Source organism: Leuresthes tenuis, unplaced genomic scaffold, assembly GCF_036924035.1.
Source record: "Leuresthes tenuis unplaced genomic scaffold, fLeuTen1.0.hap1 SCAF_20, whole genome shotgun sequence".
NCBI lineage: Eukaryota > Metazoa > Chordata > Actinopteri > Atheriniformes > Atherinopsidae > Leuresthes > Leuresthes tenuis.
Window position 1 is genome coordinate 2,940,492 of NW_027325374.1, and position 17,430 is coordinate 2,957,921.

The following is a 17,430-nucleotide window of genomic DNA, read 5'->3' on the forward strand; positions in this document are numbered from 1 at the left end:
CAGTTGTGCTAATTGTGATGGATAAATATGAGGACAGGTGTGAGCAACCATTTCTCCCTTTTCTTTCCATTTTAAACGGCTAACATTGGTCATATTATGATTTATATCTGATACAGCCTCTGTGTAATAAAGTGATACGATTTAATTAGATGAAGTGTAGTTTCAACACTGCAGACCCACATCACAGCTTAGTCTAAGTGGTCGAATTTTCATTGCTGCACAGTCGTCTTTCCTAAGTTCTTAAAGAATTTCTCATCCTCATGTTTTCCAACAAGGTCTCGGAAAAGATGACAGCAGCTACTTCTTTGGACTTTTCTACTGTGTCGTGATTGGAGGAGAAAAACAGGAAGTAACTTACTGAACATGTCCAGATGTTTACAAAGAGGAAGAAGCAGAATGTGTGACAGCCTTCGAGGAGTTTTTTACTGAGTTTCTCTACACTGGAATGGATGTTTGCTCTTTAAACTGCTCTAAATGTAGAATCTCAGAAGTGAAGATAAAGACATGGATGATGCAGAGCTGTGGATCTGCACAGTGTACGCCTGTCCAGCTGCCCAAGTATTGATCAGTTCTTATGCAATTCCCCATTTTTATCAGTTCTGCGGAAAAGAGCCACATGTTTGAGATATTTGAAGATTAGTGTGAATCACAGACTCAAATGAGTCTGTGATGCATATTTGTGTTTCAGTGATCCGTGTGTATTGCTGTAAGAGGTTTCCTGCATCCTCAGTGTGGACCAGCAGGGACCAGAGACCCTCCACGTAAAGGAGGAACAGAAGGAGTCGTGGACCGATATCTCCAGGTTACAATTTACAGAAATGAAGATAATCGATTCATGTGGAAAATCAAGAAAGATTAAAAAAAAAAACAAGTTCAGTTAAAGCTAAAACCCACTAAACCCAGAACTAATAAACATCTGTTTAATTTTCACATAAAATATAAATGACACCGTCTGTAAAGTTACATGTTTTTATTTATTTTTATTTTTTTTAGTGAAATTCAGAACTTTGTTTTGAAGCCAATATAAAATCTGCTTATTCATATAATTCCAGGACATTTTGCACAGCAACAGTAAAAATATGACACACAGACTCAGTTTGACACATTTTGACTCATCACTGAGCTTCAGAAGATTCTCTTCAAACATGCAAAACAGAAGCAGAAGGAATGATTTCCAAGGTGCACAGTTTACTCGTAATTCAGAGGACAAACAAAGTTTTTCCACTTGTATGAAAAGGTTAAACTTTGTTGTTTGAGGTGAATCAGATCTCGTTTGTAAAAGCATTGCAGATTATTGAAGGTTAAGTACTTCTATGAATATAATTCATTACTTAAAATGTTAATCTTGTCGCTGTTAGTTTAATTTTCCTTGCGTAGCAAATGAGTTTTAATACGATTTAAGATAAGTTTGAGTGTTGCAGACAGGTTTTAATCCTCTGTGAGCCGACATGACAAATGCACAGAACTCGACTGGTGTTCAGTATCTTTTTTAAGACTTAAAGCTATTCCCTCAATGCAGCAACTTGTAATGTTTATCAGTTTGATAAAGTACATTTTCAGGTCTTAGTTTTACTCTTTCCTCACTACACTGAAATCTGATATTCAGATATTCAGACTCACTGCTTTCATGGAAAAATGAGTCAGAAATTGGGGCTGAAAAGCGGCTCATTGGCACCACATGTTCACCAGCTGTCGCTTTCTAAGCACTGCCAGGTTGCTTCTCTGCTCAAATACAGTCATTTTTCATTTCTAAGCACCACCATCCTCTTAAGTTAAAGACATGTCTTGGCAATATTGCAACTTTTTTCCATGTATATTAGAAAACCACGAAGGGGTCTGAAAAGTAGCTAAATATAGGAACAGATCCACCAAGTAATGCTTTGGGTACAAGATCTTCATCATCTTCATATGAAATATTACTCCAGAATGTATTTCATTCTTATTTAAATACCAGCTAAATAAGATTTTACATTTTCTTCTCTTCCTGTAAAGATGCTAAGATCCTTTTTCAGTTTAGCACAACCAAGGACAATTTTGTCGTATTTTTAAAGAGTTTTATTGATAAATGTTTCGACTAACAAGGTTTAGTCTCACTTTTAAGACGGAGTGAAGAGGGATTGTGTGAGAGAGATATCCAACTGCACTCTGAACCGCGGTTTAAAACGAGAGCTGTGTGGGAGGGAAAGCTGGGAATTCAACTTCTATAGATGTATAATACTGGAAGGAAGGTGCCGGTGAGTCAGCTGCTGTTTTTCTTCAGCTTGGGGTGAGTCTGAAAGTCTTTTGGATCCCAGATTAAATCAAAATTTCCAGTGTTTCATCTGAAGTAAATGTCAATAAGATTAAAAGTGCTAATTGGGTCATAAGTAAAAAGCAAAGCCAAAGTGCGTTCAGTTAAAAAGCAAAAGGTCTCACATATATTAAATAAACTGTGACAGAATGAGGTTATTCTCAGGGTGAAAAATAATCCAGAGCAACAAAAGAATGAAGGAAAATGAGCTCAAGCTATTTACCACAGAAAACAAAGTGTCTCTGAAGCCTCTACCCTGTATGGGTTTTAATGTGTCTGTTCAGACTTCCTCGCTGAGTGAACGTTTTACCACAAACATCACAGTCAAACGGTTTCTCGCCCTTGTGGGCTCTCATGTGAATGTTGAAATAGTTTTGATGTACAAACTTTTTCCCACACAGATCACAAACAAAGGGTTTGGGTCCCGTGTGGGTCCTCATGTGTCTGTTGAGGTTTTTCTGTTCTCGGAACTTTTCTCCACATATTCCACACACGAACGGCTTCTCCCCCGTGTGGATTCTGATGTGTGCCTGCAGTCTGAAGGTACACCTGAATCTCTTTCCACACTCATCGCAGCCGAACGGTTTCTCTCCCGTGTGGAGTCGATTGTGTCTCAGCAGACTTCCGTGTCGTGAAAACCTTTTTCCACATTCGCTGCAGCCGAACGGCTTCACGCCAGTGTGGCCTCTCATGTGTACCGTGAGGTCAGTGTTGCGTCTGAATCTTCTGCCACAACAACTGCAAGCAAAAGGTCTTTCTCCCGTGTGAACCGTCATGTGCGCCCTCAGCTGTGACTGCTGGCAGAATCTCCTTCCACAGTGTTCACAGTTGAACAGTTGCTCTCCTGTGTGGACTTTCATGTGTGTTTTCAGGATTTTCTGTTGGCTGAATCTTTTGCCACAGTCGTCACAAGCGAAGGGCTTCTGTCCTGCACTGACTTTAATCTGCGAGTGCCATGTCAGGTGTTTCTGAAGAGACCGCTTGTAGATGAACTGTTTCCCACACTCGGAGCAGCTTAAGGGTTTTTTGGCAGGTCCCACATCACTGTTTACACCTGACTCAGGTGCTCTGCTGTCCCTCCAGCCGGGGTCACTGTCTTCTGTTTCAGATCCAGAATCTGACAAATGTTCCTGCAATCCATCATCATCATCATCCTCATCAATACTGACCTCAGTCTCAAAAAAATCCTCAGTGTTTTCATCAGTATCGGATGTTAAATGATTGTTTGGATCTGGGTTCCTGGCTGGTTCTGGTCCTCCACAGTCCTCTGCATCAGTTTCTGTTTTCATCCCTTCAGCTGAGCTGCTGGTTGGAGGTTCTGTCTCTCTGTTGTCTTCAGTCTTGATTTGGTGAAGCTGTGAGACCTGAAGTTTCTCTTCATCATCTTCGCTCTTCTTAATAACAGTAAATGGGAACCGGGCCATATCAGTCTCTTTGGGTCCATCGGGCTGCTCTCCCTCCTCACTGGTCCAGAATTCCTCCTCTTCCTTCTTTATGTGGAAGATTTCTGGATCCTGCTGCTCCAGACTGCAGCTCCATTCTTGGGGAACTTCTTCTTTAACCACCAACACCTGCTGGACATCTGCAGGAAACACAGAGACACAAACGCATATTACAGAAAACTCATGAATACACAATTACCTTCTGCAAATGATTATTCCATCCATGCATTTTCTATACCCACTTTATCCAACTCAGGGTCGCGGGGGGGCTGGAGCCTATCACAGCTGTGCAAATGATTATTCTGTCTATAATTAAACTCAGGGTCCTTTGTAAGCATTCACAGTGATGACAAGAAGACGTGGATCTGTAGTGATGGTGGCAAATGACGGTCTCTGAAATCTCAATTCCCCTCAGATTCAACTTTTCCATAATCCAATCTGTCCAATTATGTGTTAAACCATGACATCGTTTCCACTCACAGCATTGTTCATCGACCTTTCAAACAGAAACACTTTCTTTAATTCCACATCAAAGCATTTTTCCATCTTTCAAAGATGTGGTTAAGTTGTGTAAAGGGTCAGAAAAATGACCTGTTTATGAGGAACTCCAGGTTTAAATGGGTTTTTAAGCGTGGGAACACCCGCTAAAGCGAGTTAACCCTTTCCCACTGCCAGTAGGAGCTTCGAAGGCTACAATGTATTCAGAACCGGTCCAGAAACAAACTCCCAGGATACAAGCCTGTAACTATGGCAACATAAAGGGATGACATTCTGTATCCTCCAGGAAGGCCTGTAAGATGCAACCGAATGCAGCATTTGTAAATAAAGAAGTACTGATCAGTCTGTAGAAGACACTTTAATCTAATTTAATTTAATACATCCAACCACAATGTGAAGGAAAATCTGCCATTTTTCTTTAAGGGTCACTTTTAGGCCAAGTTGTTAAAGTGAATCATGTAATACAAATGCAACATTTTTTTATAGATAATACTAATATTTCAGAGGAAATTTATGCATTTATGTTTGATTTGTTTAACTTAGTGACGGGTTGCACAACTTTCAACCCCTCGGACCCTGAAAAGAACATTTATTTTATCTTTTGGTTCAGCTTCATCCTGAGTTTCTGAGTCTCAGCAGCAGAAGAAAAGCTGAGGCAACAAAACATTAACTTGGACACTTGGACACTAAAGCAGAGAATGACCCGTTGACGTACCTTTGGTAGATACATGTGTGAATGTATTCAACAGGCTCATTTGTATTTTTTTTTGTTTCTGACTCTGAGAAAGTCTGAGAAAGTAAAAACTGTGATTCATACGACAGAAATTGTTGGAGTTCTGAACCATTACAGGTAATAAAACAACTGAGCATATTTTCTGCTTTCACACTCTTCTATAGATGACGCTTTGGGACAAGACATCAACTTCCTCCACTTGAACTCAAACCAAAAAACAGTGATGTTTTACTGGAAAAAGGCGTTTTAGTTTTACTTGAAGAAGTTTATGAACCTTTAAACTATGAGCTGCTGACTTGTTTTAAAGTACACTTTGTTATGCACGTGCCTGAGCCTGAAACTGTCCTGATACCACAGTTCACATCTTTGGTTTCCACCCCACTGTTCAGCTTTATGTTTGACAGTGAGAGTGTCTTCGTGACAAATTGACGTCTATAGCTGTAAATACACAGGACTCGCACAGAGATTTGTTCCTGTGACAGTGGTGTACGTCACACACCTGTAGGCGAAGCCAAAAGGCCAAAAATAACTTTAAGAAAACAATTATTTTAACAGTGTTTTATCCATAAAACTAAGACACAGCTTCACCTTAAAAAAATGTGGGAAGTAAATCTTAAATCTTTGACAACCGATTGATCTGATTAGCGTTACCGAGGTCACGGTTTTATTATAAAAGAACTACAAGTTAAATGTGTGCCCGCTGTTTGTCGTCCGGCTGCTGCATCCTCACAGATAAGTTCCCCCTTTTTTTCTTTCCGACAGCACAACGTCTTCATGTCGCATTAAGGACATTTTTGGCACCTCGGTTGTATTTCAGAACATACAAGACAAGAATTTCCATTTTAACGTGTCTGTTTTGTTTGTTTTTTACAACTAGCTAACCGTTAGCCGTTTCCTCCAACAGAAACATTAAATCTGCGACTATTCTCACCTGCTGTTCGGTTTATAACAACATCCTGCAGCTGATGAACTCCGAAGGTTTTGGTCTCCAGTTTGTCTTGTAAAGTCTGCTTTTCTGTGTTGTTCAGTTGAAGATAATCCACTTCGTTCATGGTCACTTTTTCTTTTCTTTGCAACAAACTGGAGGCTCGTTTGAGACGAACCGGGCCTGCACAGAATCGATCACCGCACAGTGCAGCCGCTTATATTTCTGTCACACTGGATCCATGGAAGTGTTGTAGGAGCTGGATACACACAGGGGCCCACTCTGTTTGTAAACAGTTTATTAATGCCTAATGTATTTTGACCGGGCATCTGCACAGACACCTTTAGTCTCCGTCATCGGCGGAGCCCTCATCCATTGGCTTTTCCTTTTCTATTTTCGTAAAATATCAAATTTTAGGATAATAATTTTAAACATGCAAGCGTTTTTTTTTTTTTTTTAGTAAAAGTATATATATATATACATATAGTGGGAGAAATTAACTTAAACACGGACGGTGGTTCACTTTAAGAGCTCCAGTTTTTTTCTCAATGACTGTCCACTGCCTCTAGCGGATACTCTGTAGAACTGCAGCCAAACAGCAGCATAGCGTTGAAAAACAGATTGCGGCATTTCTTCTATTTGACCACCAGAGGGCAGTGTCTACATACATTAAATTCAGTTTGTCCTGTGATCGAACCGTTGGTTTTTCGCTCAAAGCTGGAATATTATTAATATAAGCGGTTATTATTTTAGTATTAATAAAACAGTTTGATGAAATACATTTAATGGAATCTGTATTTTTTATAAATACCATTTTAGAAGCGTTTGTCCCCGCCCAGACACTGTCCTTCCTGATGTGGGTGTGGACACCGATGACTTCACAAATAATGGAGGAAAAGCTGCTGAACTCAGCCTGTTGAGAATAGTTTCATATTGACACAGTTTCTCGTTCTTCGCCCGGTTTCAGGTCGTAGCTGGCATGCTGTGTCAGGATGGGAAATCTGTTTGGAAAAAAGAAACAGTCCCGGGTGACAGAGCAGGACAAAGCTATTCTGGTAAGTGTCACAGCGAGCTAACATTAGCAGGCTAACCAAACTGTAAAGATGAGCCCGACGCTGCTTTGAGAAATGCGCTACTTTAATCTAGTTTCGTATCAAGAATCGTTTGTAGATATCAGATACAACTTTATTTCACATTTAATAATTCGTTATTAGCTTCTCTGAAATTCGGCATCATTGTATAAGAAAAAATATAAACAATCCAACGCGAATCTACCTGTAAAGTATTAGTTCAGATATTTACGTAAACATGGTCCTGCTGTTTGATTTAAAAATAACTTGAAGCTTTAGTTTTATTGTGTATTTGCTGCTGACTGCTCGGGTATCTTAAACTAGAACAACACAGAGCTGTTGTGTGTAGTTTGAAGCATGTCTGCAGGTGGTTTCTGTGCTCATGACGGTTTCCTCTTCCCAGCAACTGAAACAGCAGAGAGATAAGCTGAGACAGTATCAGAAGAAGATCAACCTGCAGCTGGGGAAGGAGAGACTTTTAGCCAAACAGCTGCTGAAGGATGGCAAGAAAGAGTGAGTAAAAATACAAAACTGTTCCTGCTTGATGTACAGCTCAGCATGAATGGAGCCACTTCTTTACCCTCACAGATTCTGGCTTTCGAACCGTTTGTTGATAACACATCAAATAGTTCTTCTTCTCTTTTGCCCGGAGGACTCGGCAACCATGATTTCCAAAAATAATCTCAGATTCTGATTGGTCAGAGCACAGGATGGTGTTCAGTTTCACCGGTTAGAACCTGATGCAACATGAGCATCTCATCAACAAACTATCAATAAACACGAGGGCAAAGTCAGTCATTTACAATAAACTCAGCAGGTTTAACCTCCCAAAGAGTTTCCGTTTCGTGTTTTGAGTTCCTTCAGAGGCAGAAATGTCAAGGTTTTCATGGACCGCTGCAGGACAGAAGGCTAAACTGAGCTCTAACTGAGTCAATAATCATGTCTGAGGGCCTAAAGATCAGCTTGTGTGCAGAGATTTCTCTGATTTTCGGATTCTTTAATGATATTAAAGGTTGTTTATCTCAGAAAACTCATATTTTTGGCCTGTTGACCATTAGATCTCATTTAGTTTAGAATTACACAACCTCTCCTATTCTTAGTCTTATTCCCCCTGTCTGAACAGGAAGCTTTAAACCTGTTTATTGCAATGAGAAATCATTGAAAAGACATTATCACCTGATAACACTTCAAAACATGTCCCAGATGTTCGTGCAAGTAGAGTAAAAGGACAGTTTTATTTGTATTGCAGCTTTTTAAGATAAATGCTTAAAGATAAAAACCAAAAGCAAGTTTAAAAGATGAGCTTTTAGCTGTTTTTTTTTTTTAAAGAGATCTGATGCTCAGTGGGAGAGAGTCCAGTCTGGTCTCCTTTAGCTCTCAGCCTGGTGTGATGCACAGCCAGCAGGCCCTGATCACATGACCTCAGGGACCTGCTGAGGACCACGTATGGATGGAAAAGTTCTACAAAGAACTACAGGAATGATGAAATAAATGCATGAAGAACAGCCTCCAGTTCAGAGCGGGACAGGATGGGACTTAACTGAACTAGAGCGAAGCAGCGATTGGAAATGAGCATCCAAAGTAAAAAGTGAGGGGGAAGGTGCCCCTGATAGAAGATTTAGCAGAAGAAGAAAAAAGACCCAGAGTTTCTGTTTCCTTTTCATTAGGTTTGTTAAGAGATTTCCAGCTGAATGTCATCAGTTTAGCAGTGATGGAAATGTCCTTAAAGTGCTCAGAATATCTGGAACAATGATGTCATCTCTGGCACATGACTGACCTTTCTGCTGATTTCTTTGCATTGACTGAGGAAAATCACCAGGAAGTTAATAAAAGATCTAATTTTTTTGTACTTTTTTCAGCTAAATGTTGTCTTTGAATTATCACCCAAAGTCCAAACAGTTTAGGAAGCAAAGCTTTGGTAAACTGTGAGTTTTAAGCTGCTTTTTGTCTTTATCGCTTTGAGCTTTAAAGTGTTTCTTTAAAGTGACTGTTGACCCGAACAGGAAAGCACTCCTCCTGCTGAAGAAGAAGCGCTACCAGGACCAGCTCCTGGACAAGACCGAGAACCAGATCAGCAACCTGGAGCGGCTGGTGAGTGCCGGCGAGCTGAGGCGGCGGCGGCGGCGCTGAGACGGCACTAACCCCCCCCTCTGCTGCTGGTTTCAGGTTCAGGACCTGGAGTTCGCTCAGATCGAGAGGAAAGTCATCGACGGGCTGAAAGTGGGGAATGATTGTCTGAAGAAGATGCACGAGGTGGGTGGTGCTTTGAGTTGAAAGCTGCCGCGTCAGCGGAGGCAGGGCGCTGATGGCGCTCCACTCTCTGCTTACAGGTGATGTCTATCGAGGAGGTGGAGCGGATCATGGATGAAACCCAAGATGCCATCGAGTACCAGAGGGTAAGTCCTGCTCTGTTTTCTGGATTTAAAGGGCGGCTTCCTTCTTCACTTTTCCTTCAAAGTTCTTCTGCGTCTCTGCAGCAAATCGACGACATGCTGGCTGGTTCTTTGACACAAGAGGACGAAGACGCTGTCCTGGCTGAGCTGGAGGCCATCACTCAGGTCAGTTTCAGGCTGAACACAGAGGTGACGGTGACCCAGAGGCAGTGCGCTGATTTTCATCCCGGTTCTGATCCGTTTCTCTCAGGGAGACGTCGAGCTTCCAGAGGTTCCTTCAGACCAGCTTCCAGAAGTCCCCGAGGCCCCCGAGGAGAAAGCAGGTCTGTTCTCTCAGGTCATGTCTTTATGGGACGATTCTGAGCCGGAAACAGCCCGATGAGCCGCTGACCAAACGGCGCCGACCCATCGAGCGTCAGCATTTTTCTTTCAGCGTTCTCTGTGAGATGGTTGAAGCTCAGAGAGATTATCGCTCTAATCTTTGATGTTTCGCGCGTTCTGCTCGGAGGCCGAGGCCGGGCTTAAAGGAGAACTCCGGTGTTTTTAAACCTGGACCTTATTTCTGGCATGAAATACGTTCATCTGCTCACTGAGAACAGTTTGGTGAAAGTCGGCGTCCTTCGGAAGATATTTAGATAACTGGAGATCCATATAACGAAGTGAACGGGGCTTAGAGGACGCAGCCTCTAAATAAGGCATTATCTGTCTTTATTTCACCAATACTTTAAGAAGAATGAATGAATGAACGTGTGCTATAGCTCTGTTAGCTCATAGCTGCTGTTAGCCGGAGTTCCCCTTTAAGTTTAGCTTGTGCTAAACAGTGCTGTGCTTTAACTCTTTGGGAAGAGAGCGCAGGGTTGAACTACGCTGTTGCTGACATTGAACGTCTCATGCTGAGTTGTGCCTGAACAGCAGGAGACACCAGACCTTTGTGCTCCAGTCCCAGAGTGGAAAAAGACAGGAAGTGATTGGAGCTCCAGTTTGTGATCATTTAGAAATGTTTCTGTGATAAGAGTCATTAATGAAAGCTGTCGGCTGTGAAATCCACTCAGATGGAGAAAGCTTTGCACCACTCACCTGGTTACACGTGCATCAGCGTCACAGAGGATAAAGACGGAACTTAACAACTTTAAAAGGTCAAACCTGGCCACAGCTCGGTGAGGTCAGAGGTCATTACAGCATCGCAGCATCCCATAACTGATGAGGCTCTCTAGGACAGCCTGGTGAAATAAAAGCAGGGTTTTGTGGTCCACACCTTGGACAAAAGTGCTGTTTCTGCTGTAAAGTCAGTGTGGACCCTCCAGCTGATGGTGTTTACACCTGACTGATGACCTGACTGATGCGTGGGCTGTGAATGAACACAGGATCCCCCTCTGATCTTGGGTCCAGAACCATCTCTTTAGCTTTAATAACATGCAAAGTGAGATGGTTGGCATCACATCACTGCACAAAGGTTTCTGTTTCACAGAAATAGGCTGATGGATGGCGTCAGAGGATGTAAAAACAGTTCCCAGAGAGTCTGTTCAGAGTAAAAAGGCTCATGCAGCACCGTGGGGCTCCTGGGCTGATGGGTCTGGGTTCTGGGGGGTTGTTGACACAAAATGACATCATAAGAACCATAAAAATCTGTTTTTCCTGCGCCACGAAGTACCAAAAATCCCTGTTTATTTTGGTGCTGCTGAGGTGGTTCATCTGGTTAAGATGCCTCCCTGGAGGAGGCCCCGGGGCAGAACCAGAACACGCTGGAGGGATCATGTATCCTGAGGCCTGGGAACGCCTCCGGATCCCCCAGGAGGAGCTGGGGGGTGCCGCAGGGGAGAGGGATGTCTGGGTTTCCCTCCTGGACCTTTTCCCTCTGTGACCCGACCCGGACAAGTGGAAGATGATGGAAGAGAGTAGAAACAAAGCTAGCATAGTGAAAAAAGATTAGAAATACTCTTATATTCACATACAGGCATGAAAGAGATGAAAAACATCAGTATTTACTGTGTTCAGAGTCAGGATCTCTGACAACATGATGCAAAAAATGTCTGAATTTATCCCGACCACACGGTCCGGTCCGGCTGCTCGCTCAGCTCCTGTGTGCTGCAGCTCATGCAGGTTTGTGGATGTGCTTCTGTTTCAGAGAGGGATCGACCCCGGAAGAAGCCGGAGCGTGAGATGCTCGCCGCGTAGGAACACGGCCGACCTCCTTCCCAAACAAACGACGACACAAACATTCAGCTCAGAGCTCTGCGCTGACGCCACAGCAGCCGCTCTGAGACGGCCGGACCTCCCATCCGGCCCACATCTGTCCTCGTCTGAAGGTTGGACCGGTTCACCGCGGCGCCCTTTGACCCATGAAAACCTGTGAGATCAGATAATTGTGCCTAACTTTAGTTTGATTAATTATATGTTTACCGTGAAATCATTTTCTACTCATAAACTCGACTTAAGCGCACGTGTATCACATGTATCTCAGTTAAATTCATCAGATGATCTTTGGATACAGTTTGTAAGTGAATATCTTAAAGGGACAGTTCACGCCTTATTTGCAGGCCTCGTCTTGTTTTGCTTTGTCATAGTTTTTGTTTTATTTGTGAGGCTCGTGGAGGATGAAGATGATCCACCAACCTGCTTTTTATCTGTTCGGCATATTTTAGATTTTTATGGTTTCAGAGGACTGTTTTTTAACCATAAAAGCTTCTGACATTTCGAAAAAAAACACTCCAGATGTTGTATTTAACTGAAAAAAGAAGTGATTTGATGAGATTTGAAACTATCTGTTTTTGCCAGCTACAGTAAGAATAATTTTCTCATAATTTGGTTGAACTGACCCTTTAAGCTGTGTTCTGTAAGGCTTTTTCTGCCTTTGCTTTCACACACGTTGCTTCATCCTAAAAAACCCAAAACATCTGTTTCGCAGCATATTCTCTCCGTCTGACCCTTTTTCAAGCAGCTTAACTAATCTAATTTGGAGCTCCCCTTGTGGATTAGTTCTGTGTCATTGGAGAAAGGGCTAATCATATCATATGTGGGCTTACCTCTGACACCCAGACAACAGTTTGTAATCTCCTCAAGCCGATAACTTGACAGAACCTGGATCTGTACCCACGGAGTATTATCAGCACTGTAATTATTTAACTGTGTAAAACACGCTGAGGTTGGTTTGTGTTTGGATGCGCCGCAGGAGCGGTGGCCTACATCTATAAGGCTTAAGCTTGTGTATCTTTGAAGATCCATGGAACTAATCTGTAAATCATTTAAGCTCCAAAAACTCTGATGACTAACTCTGTCAGGCTGCCGCATCAGAATGGTTGTCTTAAAGTTGGTTTGGAAATCTCTCTGTACATTCTTTTTACAATAAAAGTGTTTTTTATTGTCTGGTTTGTGCAGCTCACCTCTCACGGGTTCTTATTCAGTCATCAGACACAAGGTGGCAGCAGCTGACAGCTGGAGCTGGTGACTTTCACATGTTTGTGTTGCTCTTCTCTCATCTCAGCTCCTTCTTCTCAGTCTGGACGACGCAAAGCTAAACTTTTTGGGGATAAAGGAGCTTATTCAGTGCTCTGCTGACATGTTCTGCACATGCATGACCAATATTGGAACGTATATCGACACATTTGCTCAGTAAACTCCACAAACAGGCTCTCCAGGTTCTGACGGCGCAGATAAAAAGTTCTGTTTTTTTAATCCAACACAAGCGTCGGCTCTATAATCAGGAAAGCAGCCATTGTTCTGTAACTTTAAAGCTTCATTTTGATCAAAGCCTGAGCGCTCTTTGTTCCACAGCGCTGCCCTTGTTTTGAATGGACTGGATCCACTCTGTAGCTGACGGCGCGCTGCATGCCTGTTTGTTTCTGTGTGGGAGTGGGCGGCTCACAGTGACTGAATGTCAGAGCGCCGCGCTGATGAGTCACTGACGGGGAGAGAAAGCGCCTGAGAGGACGGTGAGTAGGCTGCACATGGAGGGCAGATCTAATGCAGCTGAATAGATGCTTCAGGTGTGTAGGTGTGGGGGGGCGGTCTGCCCACCTAAAGTCTTGCCAACCTGTTTACCAGCGCAGAAAAGTGTCTTTAAATCTCTTAATTATGATGATCAAGTCTTCTTCCATCTCCACATCTGCTGGCTGCCATTAAAGGACATTAAATGCTCCTAAAATATAATAAAATCCTGAACTCGAGTCGTAAATTCACAGCTGAAGCAGCAATTTTCTGATTAAAAAGCACAAAATCCCAACTGGAAATGTGACGAGCTGTAGTTTCAGAATAAAAATTAACCCTTTTCTAAACCAATGTTATGAGGTGTGTGACCTGGCTACAAATGTAAAATCAGGTGTTATAAAACCGATCTGGTCCCATCAGGCAGCGTTCAGGTTTAAACCGGGTCTCTGGAGCAGCTGAAAGTCTCCTGTCAGAGGATCTCAGCCTGCGTTCAGGCTAATATTTTACTGAAAGGTCAAAGTGTCTCCTGAGCCGGGACTGGAGCCATGCTAGCTGCTTCCCTCTGAGTTTGAATCCAAAGCGACTAACTGTGTTGAACACAGTGGGTCCAGTATGTTGAATACTTTGGTCTGTAGACTGGAGAAGTTGATGTTCGGATCATCTGACTCTTAACCCCTGAGCTCCAGCCATAAAGACGACAAAGATCCGATAGGAAACAATGACTCTGAACCCTACTTAACACTCAGTGTTAAGTTGTGTATTTATTACCTTAAAATGAGCCATTTTACCACCATAGAAGGCAGCTAGAATAGGAGCTATATTCAGAGCGCAAAGAAGAAGAAGAAGGTAAGAAATAGAGAACTGGGTGAAGGTAACACAACAACACGCTGGGACATGAAATTCAACCTGATCAAAGAAGTAAAACATGAACAGATGAAGGCAGGAAACCAGAATCAACATCAGTGTGGATCCTCCCAGATGGACTCTGCGGAGTGATGTTAGACTTTAACTGAAAATAGACCTACGGATAGAGAAGGAATTAGTTTGAGATGATCGCCATCTGAGTATTGTGTTAAATTTCCCATGAATCCCTGCTACAGCGTCATGATGCTCGGCTTCCTCTGAACACTCAGGGTAACCTAAACGTGGGAAACACTTTATTTTACCTTCATTAAGGGTCGACAGGTTAGTGTTTTGCTGCCACTTGTGCAACTGTGAGCCGCTCGGTTGTGTTGGTCTTCTTGGATCTTATCAGAGGCCTCGGTTCTGATCCAAGCTCCTTGTTCAACACCTTAAATTCCCCAAAGTTTAATGTAGAAATATATTCACTTTGTTTTATCTCTGTCTCTGTTTCATGTCTGTGTGGCAACATGTTGCAGATCGGTGCTTCAAATCAAAAGATCGAAACCAAATTAGAGTCTCATGACTGTGAATTTACTGATTTATTTGTATTTAATCATCATTTAAAATGTGTTTCTCACCAGCAAACATACAAGTGTCTCAGGGTCCGATGTGGGAACTCATTTTGGGATTGAATCCTCACAGAAAACCCAATCAATAGGCTCTCTGACAGCAGGAATGTCCCTGTTGGCTTGAACTGAGACCAAACATACCTGATTGATTTTCACTATCTGTTTGCAGGTTAGTTTCCTCTTGACTTAATCTGATGTGACAATCAAAACAAACCGAGCCTGTCCCTGTCGTGCACCATTGTTTCTGCTCCTTGTCTGGCCTGTCAGCAGCCTTAAAACATCAGTTTGATCTCACTGAAGGGAAAAGCGGTGCCGAAAATAAAAGCCCATGACCGTCCTCTTTCGCTCTGTGTCTCTTTTTCACGAGTCTCCATTCAGAGCCCTTCAGATCGTGATGTGTGGGATTCCCCTGCCCACCATGTATGGCTCTGAAATCCAAGAAAATGTGGCTTCAACCCACTCAAACCAAGCAAAGCCCACTCAGCCGAGAGCCACACAAATAGAGCAGGCACTGATATGTGAGTAACTTCAAATCTTTGCTAAATGTTGCATAGAAAAAAACCCAAACCACCTCCCTGCTATGCAGCACTGCCTTCCTGCTCAGCTGTATGACCCATGCATCCTACCTAAGGTTGGAGTCAGACCCCCCATCCAACGACTCACCCGAGCTGTTAACGATGAGCTTAGCTGCAGGATCTACTTTATTAGATAATAACTCGGATATAAGGAGCATTGCACTGACTGGATCTCTGGGTAGGTGTGATCATTCGGGATAAATGTGTGGAAACAGTTGCTGTGCTGTGCTGTGGTGCTCAGTCTGGTCACCTGAATGGTTGTAGCAGAGGAGGTGTGGCTTCTTTAAATGCTATGCTGCATTTTTGGACTCGCTGTGAAGCACAGAAATACCAGCGTCACTACAGCACATGCTTGGTGCTGGTTAAAGAAGGATGATTTACAGCAGAAAAAGAGATTCTAAAAACCTCGAAAACATGCAGGGCAGGAATTGAGAAACACTGTTGTAGCTGACCACTTTGTGTGTTTTTTCTTTGTTAAGCCACTTAACTCTGACCTATGAACCCTTCAGGCAGAAAAAAGGCTCCTAACTCAAGGGATGAACCAGTGTTGTGTCGACACATAACAGACAACTTAGCAAAGAAGCCATTTTAAATTGGATCTTTAGACACTTTAGTCACAAAGACACATCATTTGTTCCCATTTCTTTAGCTGCATCTATGAAAAACAGCAAAGAAAACACAGTTTGACAGACAGAAAATAGGTTTTCTGCAGCAACAAGGTGATTCCCAAAGAGCTCTTAGCTGAAAACTTGGCATATCTCAGCATGGTGTGCAGTGTGTCCTTAAAACATTTGAGGAAACTGGACAAGTGGAGGACAAAAGAAGAAGAGTCAGGCCTAAAAAACTATCTACAGCAGATGAACAGGATCTGAAAGTGATGTCCTTAAGAAAGAGGAAAAAATCCAGCTGTGACCTGACAGGACCTGAGAGATGCATCTGGACCTTCAGCTGATCCATCTACTGTTGGCCCAAGCCTCATCAGAAATGGTCTCCATGGAAGGGTGGCTGTCAAGAAGCCGTTCTTAAGGAAGGGAAACAGGGAGAAAAGGCTGAGCTGTGCCAAATGACACAAGAAGTGGACTGAAAATCAGTGGCAACAGGTCTTATGGAGGGATGAATCCTCCCCAGAGCCCGGACCTCAACATTATTGAAGCAGTGTGGGATCATCTGACAGAGAACGGAACAAAAGGCAGCCCACATCCAAAGAAGAGCTTTGGGATGTCCTTCAAGAAGCCTGGAGAACTATTCCTGAAGACTCCTTAAAGAAATGACAGAAAGCTGGGCTCAGAGGGCTCAGACTGTGTTTTTAACCTTATGTACTGTATTTACATTTATGTTTGACCATGTTTCAGTGAACATCACATCATTTTTAGATAAAGTCTACCATTTTCCATTCTAGTATTCTTTAAAGGGAAGTTATTCCACAGTGAAATCACCTCCCGTGTGACTGCCTTGAGAGGAAAATCTGCAGATTCTTTGGCTCTGCTGGTCAGATGTGAAGTAGCTGTAGGACAAAGAGGGCCTCTGCTGCGAGGCTCTTCAAACGCAGGCTCCCATTAAAGCAGAATAGTGTTTTGAAGTCTTCTTCCATGTGTTAAAATCTTCAAAGTGCTGTCAGTTTATTCGTAATATTTTATCTTAAAACTTGTTTCTTTCCATTAAAAACATAATATCACTGTGTAACAGCACTCATCACCTCATCTCCATCCTCACGTGCAGCTTCTAACGCTAATTCCGCTCTTTCCCACCGCCCCTGAAGGCAGCACCGCCCCTCTCCTTGTGAGTCCGCCTCTGCGCTCCAACCGAGAGGCTCCGGCTGACTGAGTGGCTGCGTGGGGGAGCCGGTGTGGGCGCAGCGGAGGACTTTCCTATAAAAGCTCAGCTCCCACGGTCAGACGCGCTCGTGCCTCCGCCAGCAGCCGGCTCATTTCTCCCGCTACAGTTTGGAAAAACCCTCCGACCTCAGCCGAGTGGAATTCTTCTATGGTTGTGACTGACGCTCCAACAAGGATGTCTCGAACCGACGAGGTGCACCGCATCACGGAGAACGTGTACAAGGTGAGTCGCTTTTGTTTGTAGTTTAGTTTCAGAGCCGCTGCGCGCGCGGG

The 17,430-nt window shown here is 43.1% G+C and overlaps 3 protein-coding genes across 8 annotated transcripts in view; 2 read left to right on the forward strand and 1 right to left on the reverse strand.

Annotated features, from left to right (window-relative positions):
* LOC140278884 (uncharacterized) overlaps nt 1-6,236 on the reverse strand; it is a 243,468-nt gene extending 237,232 nt beyond the window's left edge. The window contains exon 1 of the mRNA XM_072373972.1: nt 5,895-6,236. Coding sequence (XP_072230073.1) covers nt 5,895-6,015 — 121 coding nt within the window. The 5' untranslated portion in view covers nt 6,016-6,236. The remainder of the gene's footprint in view (nt 1-5,894) is intronic.
* Nucleotides 6,237-6,725: 489 nt separating this feature from the next.
* On the forward strand, nt 6,726-12,716 carry chmp6b (charged multivesicular body protein 6b). Its single transcript, XM_072373570.1, has 8 exons — nt 6,726-6,943; nt 7,362-7,471; nt 8,962-9,049; nt 9,125-9,211; nt 9,289-9,354; nt 9,436-9,516; nt 9,602-9,674; nt 11,477-12,716. Exons 1-8 carry the CDS (start codon nt 6,881-6,883, stop codon nt 11,524-11,526), a joined length of 618 nt encoding a protein of 205 aa, XP_072229671.1. The 5' UTR covers nt 6,726-6,880; the 3' UTR covers nt 11,527-12,716.
* A 4,208-nt stretch (nt 12,717-16,924) lies between these two features.
* baiap2b (BAR/IMD domain containing adaptor protein 2b) overlaps nt 16,925-17,430 on the forward strand; it is a 59,835-nt gene continuing 59,329 nt past the window's right edge. For 3 of the 6 annotated variants that reach the window (XM_072373544.1, XM_072373545.1, XM_072373546.1), the window contains exon 1: nt 16,925-17,380. In XM_072373544.1, the coding sequence (XP_072229645.1) occupies nt 17,306-17,380 (75 nt within the window). In that variant the 5' untranslated portion in view covers nt 16,925-17,305. The remainder of the gene's footprint in view (nt 17,381-17,430) is intronic. The other 3 variants (XM_072373549.1, XM_072373547.1, XM_072373548.1) reach the window with 2 other exon arrangements.

What these genes read in the sequence shown, in the direction of transcription:
- chmp6b (XM_072373570.1), top strand. Translation starts at nt 6,881, where the DNA reads ATGGGAAATCTGTTTGGAAAAAAGAAACAGTCCCGGGTGACAGAGCAG. An exon ending in CTGAAGGATGGCAAGAAAGA is followed by an intron (nt 7,472 to 8,961) that starts GTGAGTAAAAAT and finishes TGACCCGAACAG; the next exon opens with GAAAGCACTCCTCCTGCTGA. An exon ending in ATGCCATCGAGTACCAGAGG is followed by an intron (nt 9,355 to 9,435) that starts GTAAGTCCTGCT and finishes GCGTCTCTGCAG; the next exon opens with CAAATCGACGACATGCTGGC.